Genomic DNA, 17,514 nt, shown 5'->3' with positions numbered 1-17,514 from the left:
AATGCTTTAAGAGGCCAATGATGAGTGAAGGGTTCTACTTGAGCACTACTCTAGTGTTAGTGCGCGTCACTGAGACGCCTTGTTTACACTAAGTTGTCCTTCTTTGGTGCTCAGACAAATACACTCCCTGTTCGGTAATCGGAGAGTGAATCACAGATGAGAAATGGAAAAAGTAGATAAAAGGATAAAGATGAAGTTTTGTCTTAAAACCACTCCAGCGTGTTAAAATTCACTTATACCACTTCAGCGCTGTTATTTCAGCCAAAGTGAAAATATGAACTAATCCCAGTAAAAATATTCACTTTATCTTTTCTAATTAATATCTATTGGTGCAGGTGTTTGTTTACATTGAGACAGTAGCGCATTAGTAGATTATTTTACAGTAGATTATTAAATCCCACACATAACTGTTCATAACATCACTTTTACTCCACATTTAGATTCACTGATGGTGCAGATTAAACTTCAGACAGAGATCTAAGGACTGCAGGAGATTCAGTAAAGTCTAGACGGACAGTTCTGTGTGATGCTGAGACAGGTCTATTACACACACACACACACACTCACACACACGCCGGTTTATGAATCGGTTCTGCTGAAACACTGCAGAGGATCCGGATTACACAAGAGAAAGAGGGAACCGACTCCTCTCACCGCGCGCGCACACACACACACACACACACACTCTCTCTCTCTCTCACACACACACACACACACAGAGACGCAGAGGCTCGGTGTTGAGCAGCGCGGAGGTCACGGGGCGGAAACAGCGCGCGCTGCGGACTCGGTAATAAACAGGAAGAGACAGGAGGATGCGGTGATCCGCACGCGCACTGAGGGAGAGAGAGAGAGAGACGCGCGCGCACACAGACTCAGACAGACAGAGGGACAGAGAGGAAGAGGATGATGATGATGATGATGATGATGGCCGGCGGTCGGTGAGCGCGCGCTGATGTCCGCACCATGGAGACACGGAGTCTCGTGACGGCGGCGAGCTTCTCCCTGAGCGTCCTCGCGCTCGCGCTGCTCGTCACCGCCATCTTCACCGAGCACTGGTACGAGACGGACACGCGCAGGCACAAGCGGAACTGCGACCGGTACGGAGCCGAGTCTAACGACCAGAAGAACCGCGAGATGCCCATCTACCACCTGCCGCTGGTGGACAGCACCGGGACCGGGACCGGGGGGGGCAGCGGGGGCGGCAGCGGGGGCGCGCGCAGGAACAGCGTGGCGCTCATGAAGCCCATTCACGTGGGGAGTCGCGAGGAGGAACTGCTGGAGAACTGGAGGGCCATCCTGGGTATGGGTATACTGGAGACGGAGTGTGGGCGCCCACTGTTCCCCACACACTCAGGGCTCTGGAGGAAGTGCTTCAGTGGGGGGGTGGACCAGGACATAGACCGGCTCATCTCTAAAGGTATCACACACACACACACACACACACACACACACACACACACTCAGGGCTCTGGAGGAAGTGCTTCAGTGGGGGGGTGGACCAGGACATAGACCGGCTCATCTCTAAAGGTATCACACACACACACACACACACACACACACACACACTCAGGGCTCTGGAGGAAGTGCTTCAGTGGGGGGGTGGACCAGGACATAGACCGGCTCATCTCTAAAGGTATCACACACACACACACACACACACACACACACACACACACACACACACACTCAGGGCTCTGGAGGAAGTGCTTCAGTGGGGGGGTGGACCAGGACATAGACCGGCTCATCTCTAAAGGTATCACACACACACACACACACACACACACACACACACAGGGCTCTGGAGGAAGTGCTTCAGTGGGGGGGTGGACCAGGACCTAGACCGGCTCATCTCTAAAGGTAACACACACACACACACACACACACACACACACACACACACACACACAGGGCTCTGGAGGAAGTGCTTCAGTGGGGGGGTGGACCAGGACCTAGACCGGCTCATCTCTAAAGGTAACACACACACACACACACACACACACACACACACACACACACACACATTATTAGATGTACAGTAGTGTGTGAGCTGTGCACATTCACTCTCATTATGTCAATATCGTCACTCCACTGTGTCACATGGCGCCCAGACAGCGTAACGTCACTAACACAGCTAGCTCGTTAACCCGCTCATGTCAGCCGCGTGTGTGTGTTTTAAGTCCCGATTTACCTCCTCATTCTCTCACTCCTTTATGTAACTACATGACAATGTTACCATGGCAACCAGCAACTTTAATACCACACCAACTTTAAAGCCCACTGTTTCTGTCTCCCACATCATCATCCTCAGGTAATTCACATATTAGATATGATGGGTTTAAAGTTGTGGGGTGGATTTAGTGACATCACAACCCCGGTCCAGACATTAGCCCCGCCCTCAAATCACTTTCACACACGAGTACTGAGACACTTCAGAGCTCTGAGAGCAGAGTGAGCTCCAAGCTCAGATCCAAACACCACTGAGAGTCACAGTGAAACATCTGAACGGTCAGAACGTTTTAAAGAAGTCCGTACGTCCGTGGATGACGATCCCGGTGGAGGTGGAGCCTCACTGCAGTGAGTTCAGAGAGTGGAACATCTGATCACTGAAAAGAGTTATCGCCACGCCCCCATACAGTCCTGACCTCGCTCCAAGACATTTACACAGGGAGTTCCTGGGAGGCCGGCGTTTTAGACGTGAATCAGACAGATAGTCCGATCATGGCTCCGGCGGACTGAGAGAACTTTCTACCTTGATGGTGTCCAAGCACTAGTGACACACTGGGATAAGTGCATTAGCATATCTTGTGTGTGATGTCAGAGGAAGGGGTCTCCAGTGTCAGCGCTGTGTACATTTACATTTAGGCAATTGGCAGACCCTCTTATCCAGAGCGACTTACATTTTTTTCTCATTACACATCTGAGCAGTTGAGGGTTAAGGGCCGCGCTCAAGGGCCCAACAGTGGCAACCTGGTGGTTGTGGGGTTTGAACCTGGGATCTTCCGAACCGTAGTCCAATGTAACATTCAGAGGTAGATCTGTACACTTTTTTTGTGGTTTCTCAGTCACATGACGAAGTGTTTTCAGTCTTATTAATTTTAAAAGAGGGACGAGGGGACGAGTGTGTGTCGCTGGTATAACAGGACCGAGGACACACTCCTCATTACATGACATTACATGTGACTATGGACAGATAAGATATGATGAAATAATTATGTAAAATATTGCTTGACATGGCTGTTGTGTGCGTGTGCGTGTGTGTGCGTGCGTGCGTGTGCGTGCGTGTGTGTGTGCGTGTGTGTGTGTGTGTTGAGTTTGGAGCCGGATGGTGAAGGTGACAGGAGGAAGTCGGTATAGATTATGTTGATGAGATGCTGCTGGATTATAGATGGAGATGCAGACTCACTCACGGTCGACCTTCAGCAACCACACACACACACACACACACACAGACAAGTGTATGTTCTCTCACACACACTCTACTCTCACACTACACACACTGATACACGTGAAACAGCAGCTGCTCCACCTGCAGTGTTACATAAGACATAACCTGTGTGTGTGTGTGTGTGTGTGTGTGTGTTTTACAGTAAAACACTGTGTGGTGCGCTGACGCGGAGTCACTCATCACTCCAGAGTAGATTATTTTTCTATAACAGTGTTTTATTCCTCTTACTAATAATCAAATTCTATTTATAGAGAGTTAGAGTTGAAGTCAGACAGCTCTTTACTTACACTACAGCAGCTACACACACTCACACTCACTCTCGCTCTCACACTTAATCTCACACTCGCTCTCACGCTCACACTCGCTCTCACACTCCCTCTCACACTTACTCTCACGCTCGCTCTCACGCTCGCTCTCACACTCCCTCTCACACTTACTCTCACACTCCCTCTCACACTTACTCTCACACTTGCTCTTACACTCGCCCTCACGCTCGCTCTCACACTCGCCCTCACGCTCGCTCTCACACTCCCTCTCACACTTACTCTCACACTTGCTCTCACACTCCCTCTCACACTTGCTCTCACACTCGCCCTCACGCTCGCTCTCACACTCGCTCTCACACTCGCTCTCACGCTCGCTCTCACACTCCCTCTCACACTTACTCTCACACTCGCTCTCACACTCGCTCTCACACTCGCTCTCACACTCGCCCTCACGCTCGCTCTCACACTCGCTCTCACGCTCGCTCTCACACTCCCTCTCACACTTACTCTCACACTCGCGCTCACACTCGCTCTCACACTCCCTCTCACACTTACTCTCACACTCGCTCTCACGCTCGCTTTTACACTCGCTCTCACACTTACTCTCACACTCCCTCTCACACTCCCTCTCACACTTGCTCTCACGCTCGCTCTCACGCTCGCTCTTACGCTCGCGCTCACGCTCGCTCTCACGCTCACTCTCACGCTCGCTCTCACACTCGCTCTCACACTCCCTCTCACACTTACTCTCACACTCCCTCTCACACTCACTCTCACACTTGCTCTTACACTCGCGCTCACACTCGCTCTCACACTCCCTCTCACACTCGCGCTCACACTCGCGCTCACACTCGCTCTCACACTCCCTCTCACACTTACTCTCACACTCGCTCTCACGCTCGCTTTTACACTCGCTCTCACACTCGCTCTCACACTCCCTCTCACACTTACTCTCACACTCGCTCTCACGCTCGCTTTTACACTCGCTCTCACACTCCCTCTCACACTCCCTCTCACACTTACTCTCACGCTCGCTCTCACGCTCGCTCTTACGCTCGCGCTCACACTCGCTCTCACGCTCGCGCTCACACTCGCTCTCACGCTCGCGCTCACACTCGCTCTCACACTCGCTCTCACACTCCCTCTCACACTTACTCTCACACTTGCTCTTACACTCGCGCTCACACTCGCTCTCACACTCCCTCTCACACTCACTCTCACACTCGCTCTTACACTCGCTCTCACACTTACTCTCACACTCCCTCTCACACTCGCTCTCACACTCGCTCTCACACTCGCGCTCACACTCGCTCTCACACTCGCGCTCACACGCCTCTTTACTCTCTCTCCAAGACAAAAGGAGGAACCAGACAGAAGTGTAAACTCCTCTGTTACACAGAGCTGACACTGGAGACTCCTTCCATAACTGACACAGAAACGTCACCATAGCAACATTTACACACGTGTCTAAGAGTGTGGACGAAAAAGAAACAATGAGCAAGTGTATTAAGTTATCATTAGATTACATGTATACTAATACTGAATGTGTGTGTGTGTGTGTGTGTGTGTGTGTGTTGGCAGGCATTGCAGATCGCTGCACTCCGGTTAAATATCATTTCTCTCAGCCGATCCGACTCAGGAACATTCCTCTGAACCTGACCAGAACCATCCAGCAGGACGAGTGGCACCTCTTACGTATGTACACACACACACACACACACACACACACACACACACACACACACACACACACACAGACATAGGTATAGGAGTATAGGAGAATATAGTATTACGAGCTTGGTTAATCCATAAGTGGGAAATGTGCGGAGTGAAAAGGGCCTGGCTGTTGGTTGGAACACGCCTACTTATCTCAAGTGCCTACTTACCCCTTAGCTTTAGCTTAGCTAAGGTGGCTAACTGTAATGTACATGCTAATATTACTTTGCGTTTGATTAAACTCCCTCATCCGTACCCTACACACCGTCCCGCGTTAACTCCCACATTTCTATTGGTAAGTTAAGCTACAACGATTCCAGTTAGCTGCTTAGCTAAAGTAACACATAGACAGCTAGCGCTTTGACTCCTGCACTGTGATGTCCGTGTATAATGCATTTATGGCTTCATATAATTCCACCTGATGAGTTACATAAATATTCACCCCCTGTACAGTCTGTCATGAATGTGAAAGCTAGCTATAGAGGCTAGAACCGTGTTTGGTACCAGGCTGTAAACATGTTTATCTCTGTTGGAAGTCACGTGTCTGACAGTGATGTAACACGCGGCTCTATGGAGACTCACATTGAGATCCAGTGCTCATTCTAGTGGCCATTCGAGGGACTGCAGGGTTTGGCACTTTGACTCATTTTTCAGAACCTGAGCTCACGTTTGAAAAATCAAATCATGTTTAAATGTGTTAGAATTTTATCAGCCTTTACTTTATGCTGTTATACACAGAGAAGTAAATAGACACCCACAGTTTATGATAAAATATAATAGTGTGTTAAATGTGTGTGAGTGAGATTTAGCTGATACGTGACTAACATTATGCTGACTTTCCTTTAGCGTCCTTAAGAGCAACATCTCGCATGAGAGGGTTCTCGACAGACCTTTTTTGGTTGCTGATACATGTGTGTGTGTGTGTGTGTGTGTGTATGGGTGTGTGTGGAACAGTTGTAGGAGTGTGGAGGAGGAAACATGCCAGAATTTAGGTCATGTTTGATACTAAGCTTAGAGCTGCTCACGTTTAAGATTTAAACTCGTATTAAACAGTGAAGTCTTGATGTTATGATAACCATCAGAGGTCTACATGCAGACTAGAAATTAGACTAGTTGTTACTTTCAGGTAAAAAAAATACGGAACATCCAGAAAGTATTCACAGCGCTTTACTTTTTCCACATTTTGTTGCGTTACAGCCTCATTCCTAAATAGATTAAATTCATTATTTTCCTAAAGATTCTACAAACAACACGCCATAGTGACAATGTGAAAGAAGTTTGTTTGAAACCTTTGCAAATTTATTAAAAAATTAAAAAATTTAAAAAACACAGTATTCACAGTATTGCCGTGACACTCAAAATTGAGCTCATGTGGTTCCTGTTTCCACTGATCATCCTGGAGATGTTTCTACAACTCGGTCAGACTCCACCTGCAGTAAATTCAGTTGATTGGACATGATTGGAAAAGACTCTCACATATAAGGCCCCAAGTTAACATGCATGTCAGAGCACAAACCAAGCATGACGTCCAAGGAATTATCTGTAAACCTTCAAGACAGGATTGTATCGAGGCACAGATCTGGGAACAGAAAAATTTCTGCAGCATTGAAGGTCCCGATGAGCACAGTGGCCTCCATCATCCATAAATGGAAGAAATTAGGAACTACCAAGACTCTTTCTAGAGCGAGCTGCCTGGCCAAAGTAGGCAACTGGGGGAAAAAGAGCCTTAGTCAGGAAGGTGTCCAAGTGTTTCTCTGTGGACAGGGAAGAACCTCCCAAAAGAACAACTATCTCTGCAGCACTCCACCAATCAGGTAGAGTGCATGGTAGAGCGGCCAGACGGAAGCCACTCCTCAGTAAAAAGCACATGACAGATGCCTGGAGTTTGCCAAAAGGCATCTGAAAGACTAAAGGATTGTTTTCTCAGACCATGAGAATTTTGTTTGTTGAAGCCCCTTTGGCACCAATTACAGCCTCAAGGGTTTTTGAGAATGATGCTTCAATATGTTTTTTCTTCTGGATTGACTGTAACTGTATCGTGGGATACAGTGTTTTAGCTGCTTGTTTGCCAGCAGGAGGCGCACATCCCCCCGGAGAGTAACAATAGACCCAACCCAGCCATATCTGCTAGAAATGGTGGAGCAAATTATTTGCTAGGGTTGTTTAAAATTGTAACACATTAATTGTTAACACATTAAAACATTAATATGGAATCTGGATATTTATAAAATCATGATATTTACAAATCAGATCAACAGAGTCTGGTGTTCTATGGGACGTTACCCTGAATGCCATGTGTGTGGTCTGATGGATGGTGTGGATTATTTATTTGCACCTCTACAGCTCCATATCTAACCAGGAACTTTTCTCAGTCTTCGGCTGACCTTCTGATGACCTCTCCTGTTCACCCCTGGAGTTTAGAAACCTTGTGTCCAGCTTTTTGCAGAGCTTTGTGTTGTAGATGTTTCTAACAGACTATGCAATGGCGTCATCCTGACGATCCGGTCTGCTCTGCCCACGCGATCCTCGGCCAGGCACTGCAGAGGCGGCGGTGCTGATTATAGCACTGTCCTCTGTCTGTATGGACAAACTCCTGCGATACAATACCTGCGCTGGTACAGGATCCTGACACGCTGGTTACCTCGCCCCCTTCCCACTGAAGCTAGGGTTCTGAGCGGTGGCGTAAATGCTGCTGATCTTCATCTTTTAAAATACTGTTAAAATTCGTCCTCAGAGCTAATCTTGGACAAATCCTATCAGGTATATCTGCCTTATGAATGTACTGATGCTGCTAAACAAGACTGTTAAACCAGGCTGTTTTTACGTCTCCTTATCTCCTCAAGCGTGTAAAAAATCTAATCATGTTTAAATGTGCTAGAATTTTATCAGCCTTCTTATGTCAAGGTTTTCTCTAACTAAGTCGGTTTAACGTTGGCGATCCCTGTCTCCTCACTGCAGATTCTTAAATAGCCCCAGCAGTACCACTGACTTGGTCACTGTTGTTAAACACAGATCTTTGCCCTGGAGATTTGTTTTACTCTAATTAAAGATAAACACACTACTCTATCCCATGTGCTTTAGTATACACACTGACTAAACCTAAAGGTTTTCATATTTCCTTTAGGTGTGGTCTCTTGCTCTGCCTTTACTGCAGATTTTAGGAGATGTTCCTAATTTTATTTACCCAGCAGACCAAGTGGTCAGTGAGTTCTTATGTCCTGTAGAGACATAATAAACATCAGGATCAGCTCCAACCCATACCTGAAGATCCACATGGTTAGAGTTATCCTATCATCTGGTCTCTTGGTTTCAAGATGGTTTCTGGTCTCTTGGTTTTCTCAAAGATTTGAAAAAATATTGGTGTCTCTAAACACTTTATGGTTGCGTCAAATCTACACTGCCATATCACTGTCCAAAGCCTCACCCACCCAGTCCCACGGGCTCGTCCGATCTGTAAATTCAAGTAGATTTTCTCCTACATTTATGTTCGTACACTCACCTCTTATAGCAGATTCCATTTTATTACTCAAAAGCTTGTCACTCTTTTCAGCTCATCTTGCTCAGATACCCTGGACCCTGTTAGTAACCTCATGCTGAATCAGCAGAACAGAACAGTTTCTTTATTGACAGAACTGACAGTATGAGGTCTCAGAGACACCGTCCTGTTATTGGCCTTCAGCAGCTCCGGCCAGGGCTCTCTCCTCTCAGCGGTCTGAGCCAAGAGCCAACCTTGTCCAATAATGCGAAAGTGCCAAAAAAATGTAGTTCCTTAAATGACCACTAGGCCAAGTTGGCTCCGAAAGTGAATCCATCCCTATAGAGCTTCCATGTAAAATGTTCAACTTTACAACAGAAATAAGCACGTTTACAGCCTGGTACTAAAAAACGGGTTTCCAGCTCTATAGCCAGATTTCACATTCATGACAACTGTACCTACTCATCAGTTAAAATTATATTATGCAATCAAATTGTACATAATTGGGGTGGGGCTGATTTAAGTGACAGCTGCATTGCAGGTATCAAACAGCTAGCTGTCTGCTGTGAATCACTTTAGCTAACCCGCTAACTGGAATCATTGTAGTTCAACTCACCACAAAAAATGTAGAAGTTGACACAGGATGGTGTGTAGGGTACGGATGAGGGAGTTTAATCACATGCACAGTAACGTTAGTATACAAATTATCATTTTAATTGTGGTAACCAACCACCAGGCTCTGCATAGCTTTAGAACTCTAAAATGCTTCATCCCAGTGCTCTTAACTCTGGTGTCCTACAAGGCTGAAATTTAAGGCCCCTGTTGTGTAAATAATTCCTCATGCTCTCAGAGTCGCGCTCTCACACTCCATAGTAAAACTCCATAGATGTGATCCTCTGGTGATTCAGCACATGCAGGTGGTCAGCTGACTTAATTTTATTGCCCCATAACGTTACTGAGTCTAGACCTGAGTAACTGATCAACCCCAGATCATAACACTGTCTCCAGAGGCTTGTACAGTGGACACTATGCATGATGGGAGCATCGCTTCATGTCCTTCCCTTCTCACCCTGACACGCCCATCACTCTGGAATAGGCTCAGTCTGGACTCATCAGGTCACATGACCTTTTCCCATCACTCCTGGGTTCTTAACCCAGTTCCAGTAAGTTGTTATCTTTGCTTAAACGGCGGTGAGACGGGTTTTCTTGATGACTCACTGTGATGTTTCCATCCGAATTAAATGTCAGAAGTGGTGTAAATATTTATACAGGGAGTGTTCAGATGCTGATCAGCTTATTTTTAGGTTTAACCTTTAACTATTTTTACAAACTATGTCAGGTAGTTTGGATATCGAACCAGTTCTTTGTTTCCCGACAGGCAAAGCACTGTTCAACAAACAGAAAAAAACCAAGCTACAGCAAAGCACCGCTTTTTTGTTGGGCAGTTCTAATGCTTTCTAGCACTGATAAAGCCAGAAGTGGTTGCAAAGCCATGTTGAAGTTTTTTCCGCTAGCATTTTTTTGCCACTAGCATTTCCACTATTATTGCCACAAGCATTGATGCTAATGCTAGCATTCCCACTATCGTTGCCGCTAGCATGGCCTCTAGCATTGCTGGGAAAGTAGACATGTACATAGACATACACAGTGACAAATGATGTGACTCTCTAGCCCATGAAACAACAAAACCAGTTCTTAGGGGGTTTAGCTGGTAGTTGAACCGACTGTGAACCGGGTCTAGCCAACTAGCACCTGGTTCATTTTGGTGGAAAGGGGACTTCAGTAGTTAGCATTGTTGCCTTGCACCTCTTGGGTTGAGGGTTTGATTCCCACATCTGTGCATGGAATTTGCATGTTCTCCCCGTGCTTGGTGGGTTTCCTCTGGGTACTCTGGTTTCCTCCCAAAGTCCAAAGACATGCAGGTTAGGCTAACTGGTGTTCCCATAATGTGTGAACAAACACGTAAGTGTGTGTGTGTGTGTGTGTGCGATGGGTTGACACCCCATCCAGAGTGAACCCTTGTCTCTTGCCCAAAGTCTCCTGGGATTATCTCCAGACCTCCCCGCGACCCTGTACAGGACAAGCAGAAGAGAAGAAAATATTTAACGTACAAATAAACGTGTAACAGAAGATGAAACTGGTGAAGACTGAGGGAGAGGGGAGTGTTGGAGTTTGTGGTGTTGTCCTTCAGGAATCTGCCCACACACACACACACAGACACACACACACAGACAGTGCATCAGCATTTTACACTGCAGTGGCTCCTGAAAAGGACAAAGCAGGAAGAAAGGCTTAAGAATCCTGATAGTTTGTGTATGTACAGTGTGTGTGTGTGTGTGTGTGTGTGTGTGTGATCATCCTCACTGATTAATCAGAGATTTACTGAAGATGTAGTGTGTGATTTTGAGTTGCTGTCACATATGTTTCAGTTGCACACCCTCTCTCTCTCTCTCACATACATACAGTGTTAATTATACAGCGATATTAATACCATCAGAGCTGCTGGAAATAAACCTGCGATCTCTCACAGTGTGGGTGGAAGTCATGGAGACGTGTGTGTGTGTGTGTGTGTGTGTGTGTAGATCTGAGGAGAATAACAGCGGGCTTTATGGGAATGGCTGCTGCCGTGTTGCTCTGTGGCTCCGTCGTCTCTGCAGTCGGATTTTTTTGGGAGGAGAAACTCACACAGCATGTGTCAGGCCTGCTGTTCCTCATGTCAGGTACACACACACACACACACACAGACACGCACACACATGCACACACACTCTCACGGTGTGTTCCTCTCCGCTGCAGGGATCTTCTGCACCATCTCCTTGTGCACCTACGCCTCCAGCGTGACCTATGACCTCTCCCGGAACCCGCCCTTTATCTACGGTCTCCCTGGCGACGTGGATCACGGCTTCGGTTGGTCGGTGTTGTGTGGGTGGGCGTGTCTCGGGCTGACGGCGGCGTGCGGCTGCATCAGCACGGCCTCCCCCTTCATCACTCGCCACAAGAACACACACACTTCTGCAGTGTGAGAGCAACCTGCAGCTGCTGATGGACTTGACACCTCTCTCTCACACACACACACACACACACACACACATAAATACATTGCACATCTTTTTTTGGAGCAGATGTCACTCTGGGGTGTAAGACCTCACTCCCAGCTCACACCCCAACCCTGTCCATAGGGGCGGGGCTTCATTGTAACCAGCCAATCACAGACGTGACCATGTGACATCGCCACTCTTCACTCCTCCAGCTGGTATAGACACTAAACACTGCTTTAATGCCACAGTATTATATCTCAGCACTACTGTCTGTACACAAGTGTGTTTAGGCTGTTGATTGTGAATCTGATCGATTTTTTTCCTGGTTAAACCCGCCCCTTCCAAACACACACACACACACACACACACACACACACACACAGGACTATGCTATGAGCACATTGATGATGATGATGAAGATGGTGGTTGTTACAGGAGTGTGTGTTTGTGTTGATGTTGTGTAATACAGAGCTCAGAGTGTTAATGAGAGTTCATAACCCTGCACTAATTACAGCTCGTTAATCACATGACCATAGCATAAAATAATGTGAGAACACATCGAGCACTGCAGTATTACTAATTATTATTATTAATAATAATTACACACTTTATATAAACATACTGTATATATAAAATGAGGATGGTGATTTCTTCGTGGCTGTTAAACACTCCCATGTGTGTTCCTGAGTGTGATCAGTGAATAATAAAGTCCTGTACAGATCTAATAGAGCAGTGTGAAGTACTGTTTAGTTCATCAACAGAAATAATGATGGAAAATATTGTTGACGGCTTTTTTCCCTGTGACTAAGACAAGACGATGACGAGACGTCACAGATCAGTGAAGGCTGAAATCTAAGCTCATCACTCAGGGTTCACTGTATTGAGACTGCGTCTTTTTCCCGAGTTGAATGTGCAGCCGGCACCTCTGATCTGAATCTAGGACTGTTAAATATTAGATCTCTCGCATCTAAAGCAGTTCTAGTTAATGAAATTATTACAGATCAGGAGTTTGATATACTCTGTTTAACAGAAACCTGGATTAAACAGGACGAGTATGTAGCTCTAAATGAAGCTAGTCCTCCTGGATACAGCTACATACACCAGCCTCGGCTAACTGGTAGAGGAGGAGGCGTCGCAGTTATTCACAATGATAATCTGACTATTGTACAAAAACACGGACACAAATTTAATTCATTTGAAATTCTTTATAGTAACATAAGTGTATTTAACTATATTAAGTCAGCTCAGTCGATCCCGCTAATTGTCATTTACAGACCTCCAGGGCCGTACTCGGAATTTCTTAGTGAATTTGCAGATTTCCTCTCAAACCTAGTCGTTTCTGTAGACAAAGTGTTAATTGCTGGAGATTTTAATATTCATTTTGAAAACCCAGAAGACCCTCTGAGAACTGCATTTATGTCTATACTGGACTCGGTAGGAGTAAATCAGTGTGTAGTAGGACCCACTCATAAAGCAGGTCACACTTTAGATTTAATAATATTATTTGGATTAAGTAGAAGAAATTTAGATCACCGTCTGACCCCACAGAACTCGATCAGGCGACTGAATATTTAGAGTCGACATTTCGCTATACCCTAGATAATGTAGCTCCAGTTAAAAGAAAAACTATTAGAGATAAGAAACTCGCTCCCTGGTATAACGATCACACGCGCACTTTAAAACAGACCGCTCGGAAATTAGAACGTAAATGGCGTCAAACTAAATTGTTAGTATTTCAAATAGCATGGAAGGAGAGCATCCTGAACTATAGAAAAGCTCTTAGTGTAGCTAGATCAACATTTCTCTCCACTACTCTTGTAGTGTTGGTAGCGCTGCCTCAGTTGTTAACAGGTACTGTATGTACAGGATGAGGCTATAGATTTAGCCGTTGGTTCTTTTGTGGCTCGCGTAATCCTGCAGCAGGGATAACTTTATTAATTAGTTCACTATATATATTGAATAGACATGATGATGATGATGATGATGATGATTATGACGATGATTTGTTGGTCATGTGTCTAATATGAATGTTGTACAAACACTGCAGACCGAGGTAAATCAATGTAAGTTGTAGAGACTGGTCAGTCGTATTCTAAATAACATAAACCCTGGAGTAGCTCCCTGTCTTGCTTATGGTGACAAAATCAAGGTTTCCTCGGACAGCGCTCACTCCTCGCCAAGGTTTGTTATGGCTGACGGAAAAATACACCAGGCTCAAGCTCAGATAAAACTCTACTATAACTGGCATAACACAGGATAACATTAACTGAATACGTACTTAATGAAGGACAACCACCTAGCTTTTCCCCTTATAGTTGACTCGACTTTCTGAGGGCTACTGAGCCGTCTTGAAGATCGCTCAGGGAAGATATGACCTGAAAACACAATAAAGTTACGAATACCCTCCATTCCTGCCACACCAAGCCACCTCAGATCCATCCAAAAACCTGGGTAAGTTTCACTTACGCCCCCCTGGCCCATCCAACTTGTATTACGCAGTGCCACTAACTACAGATTTACCCCTACTCACTGTGCTACCCACCGAGAGCCTGACTCCATTGGACACTGACAACAAGAAGGAGTTGCTGAAGTTAACGGCTGCATGGCCTCGCACCACCTCTAACCACCTTTCACCTCCTGGAAAAAACATATATAAAAAGACACAAAAGTTCATACTCTGATGACACACCCTTCACATCTAGAGCATAGAGAAGAAGAAGAAGATCATGGAAGATTATCCAATGCCACTGATTCATGACATCCTTGAATCCCTGGAAAGCATTTCCTGGTTCAGCATGTTGGATCTGCAATCTGGTTACTGGCAGGTGAAGTTGGAGAAAGAGAGCAGAGAAAATACTTCATCACCCCTAAAGACCTCTATCAGTTCCTGTCCATGCCCTTTGGTCTCAGAATTATTCAAACACCCTGGAGCAGCACACCCAACATCTGAATGCCGTGATGCAAAGACTCACCCAAGCCAACCTTTCCTTAAACATGAAAAAATGTCATTGCTAAAGAGACAGCTGAAGTTTCTGGGACACATCATCTCAGAGGATGATGTACATAACGACCCTAAAAAGACCCGAGCAGTGGCAAAATATCCACCACCTCAAGACATGAAAGCCTTACAACAATTCCTGGGTCTCACCGGATGGTACGATAGGTTCATTCAGAATTTTGCTGATATCACTGCTCCACTGAACCACCTGAAGAAAAAAGGAGTAAAATGGGAGTGGACTGATGAGTGCCAAGCTAGCTGGACAATCTTAACAAGCATTTCAAAACCCACCTGTGCTCGTGCAACCCAATCTCAACCTACCCTTTCAGGTGCACACTGACACCAGTAAGGACAGCCTTGGAGCCGTTCTTACCCAAGAATCAACTGAAGGAGAACGATTGATCACCAACACTTCCAGGACTCTAAGAGGGGCGGAACGGAATTACTCCACCTCGGAAAAAGAGTGTTTAGCTGTAGTCTGGGCTACAGAAAAATGGAGGCATTACTTTGAAGGCAGGGCTTTCGACGTCTTCACTGAACACACTGCCCTGTCATGGGCCTTCAACTGCCCAAAAACCAGCTCACGACTCGCCCGTGGACACTAAGGCTACAGCAGTTCATATTTCTGGTTCATAATTGAAAGGGCTGCCTAAACTTGGGTCCTGTCGCCCTGTCCTGAGCACCACCTCCGCTAAAAATTGGTACAGCTCCCTGTTTAATTATTTCCGACACCAAGATGTCCTCCGACATACCCAGTGACATGCACAAAATATCCTAAGCCCAACAGAAGGATAGTATGATAGTCCAACCACTCACTGAAGATCACTCAAGGAACACACAAAACCAAAAAATCTCCTTTGAGCACCACCAGGGGCCATTATATCGTTAGGTTCCAATGAAACAAGCTAAGAAGTTTTAGCTGGTAGTCCTCCAAACATTTACTCAGAGGTTTTTGCACTACTGTCATGATAACCCATTGGGTGGACATCTGGGGAGGTTAAAAACTTTACTGTGGCTTCTAGACGTTGCATGGTGGCCCTCTGTTCGAAAAGTTGCGTGGCAATATGTTAAGACTTGTGAAATATGGCAAAAATATAAACCAAAGAACACCAAACCCAGTGGGCTGTTACAAAGCACAGAAGTCCCAGAACCAGGTCACACTTTGGGACTGGACATAATGGGTCTATTCCCCGTGAGCAAAAGGCAAAACGTTTACCTGCTAGTAGTGGTAGACTACTTCACTAAGTGGGTGGAGATATTTCCCCTGAGGGACGTAAAAACTCAACAATTCGTGCAGGTGCCGAGGGAGGAGATCTTTACTAGATAGGGTGTCCCCAACTACCTAGTTTCTGCCCAAGGTCAGCAGTTAACATCCCAACCAACGTCCAGAAGCTAACCACCAGCTACTATCCACAAACTAACTTGACTGAATGCATAAACCGGACAGTAAAAATCATGATAGAACTGGGACCAGTGGTTACCCGAGTTCTGTTTCGCCATTAACTCAGCCCAATAGGAAATCACGGGGAAAACCCCGGGGAACTTACGCTAGGCCAACAACTCAAGGGACCACTGCAAAGGCTAATTAACAAACCACCAACACCTGATCATTTAGCCTACAAAGTCATAGAAAGACAGAGTTCCATGACGAGGAGGTGAAATTCTAAGCGAAGAAACAGAAAGCCAAACAAGTCAGATACTATAATACCCGGCGAAAGGATGCGCACTTTTAACCGGGCGATCTGGTTTGGCTCAAGACTCACTCACTTTCCTTCCGCTCCAGATCTATGTAGCGAGGCCACATAATGGGGTATTTTATAAAGCAGGAAATGAATTAATAGCTAATAAAGCTCGCCTGCGCCGGGAAATGAGCCCAATAGGTTTTAGTTTGTTCCATTAACAGTGTTTTTGGTTCCCAATGACGTGTTGGGTCATGTGACAGACATAAAGGACATTTAATGTACCTTTTTGGTTTGTTTTTGTCACTTAATACACTTTGGGTTTTTGGTAAATTGTCGTTGTTTGTCTTCTCTTGTTATCCCAGGCCTACACCACACCGGAAGTTAGTTTCTACACCCTGTTTAAGTGTAACTAAGTTTTCATAACAAAGCTAAACGTTAAAAGCATGCAAACTTCACACACACACACACATACACACACACACACACACACCGAGGTGGGAATCGAACCACCGGAGGTGCAAAACTACAGTTCTAACCACCACTGTTCCTGCTTACTTCATAATTTAGATTTTAAGTAAGTATGAATTAATATGTAAAAATTCTTGCAGAATAAATAATATACTTTAAGCATTTTTTCAGTTTCATTATAATAAGATCCATTAGATTAGTTAGAACAGATAGCAAAAAAGAATTCACTCTTAAATGCGTGTGTGTGTGTGTGTTTTCCTGTAATATGAGCAGGTGTCATTAGGCTCTCAGACTTCTGCACCTGAGTGCATTTATGGCTTTTTAATTCTCCACTCCTTCTTTCTGATTGCAGCACAGACTCACACACACACACACACACACATACACACACACACACAAAATAAAGTACCGGGAAGACAGTGAGAA

The 17,514-nt window shown here is 45.7% G+C and overlaps 1 protein-coding gene across 1 annotated transcript; it reads left to right on the top strand.

Annotated features, from left to right (window-relative positions):
* Positions 1 to 704: 704 nt before the first annotated feature.
* tmem178a (transmembrane protein 178a) lies at positions 705 to 12,648 on the top strand. Its single transcript, XM_053492977.1, has 4 exons — positions 705 to 1,417; positions 5,293 to 5,406; positions 11,485 to 11,622; positions 11,699 to 12,648. The coding sequence occupies exons 1-4, from the start codon at positions 964 to 966 to the stop codon at positions 11,923 to 11,925; spliced, it is 933 nt and encodes a 310-aa protein (XP_053348952.1). The 5' UTR covers positions 705 to 963; the 3' UTR covers positions 11,926 to 12,648.
* Positions 12,649 to 17,514: the final 4,866 nt, after the last annotated feature.

The sequence above is a fragment of the Clarias gariepinus genome, chromosome 3, assembly GCF_024256425.1.
Source record: "Clarias gariepinus isolate MV-2021 ecotype Netherlands chromosome 3, CGAR_prim_01v2, whole genome shotgun sequence".
NCBI lineage: Eukaryota > Metazoa > Chordata > Actinopteri > Siluriformes > Clariidae > Clarias > Clarias gariepinus.
The sequence above is the reverse complement of the archived record's forward strand: the minus strand, read 5'-3'. Positions and strand labels throughout refer to the sequence as shown.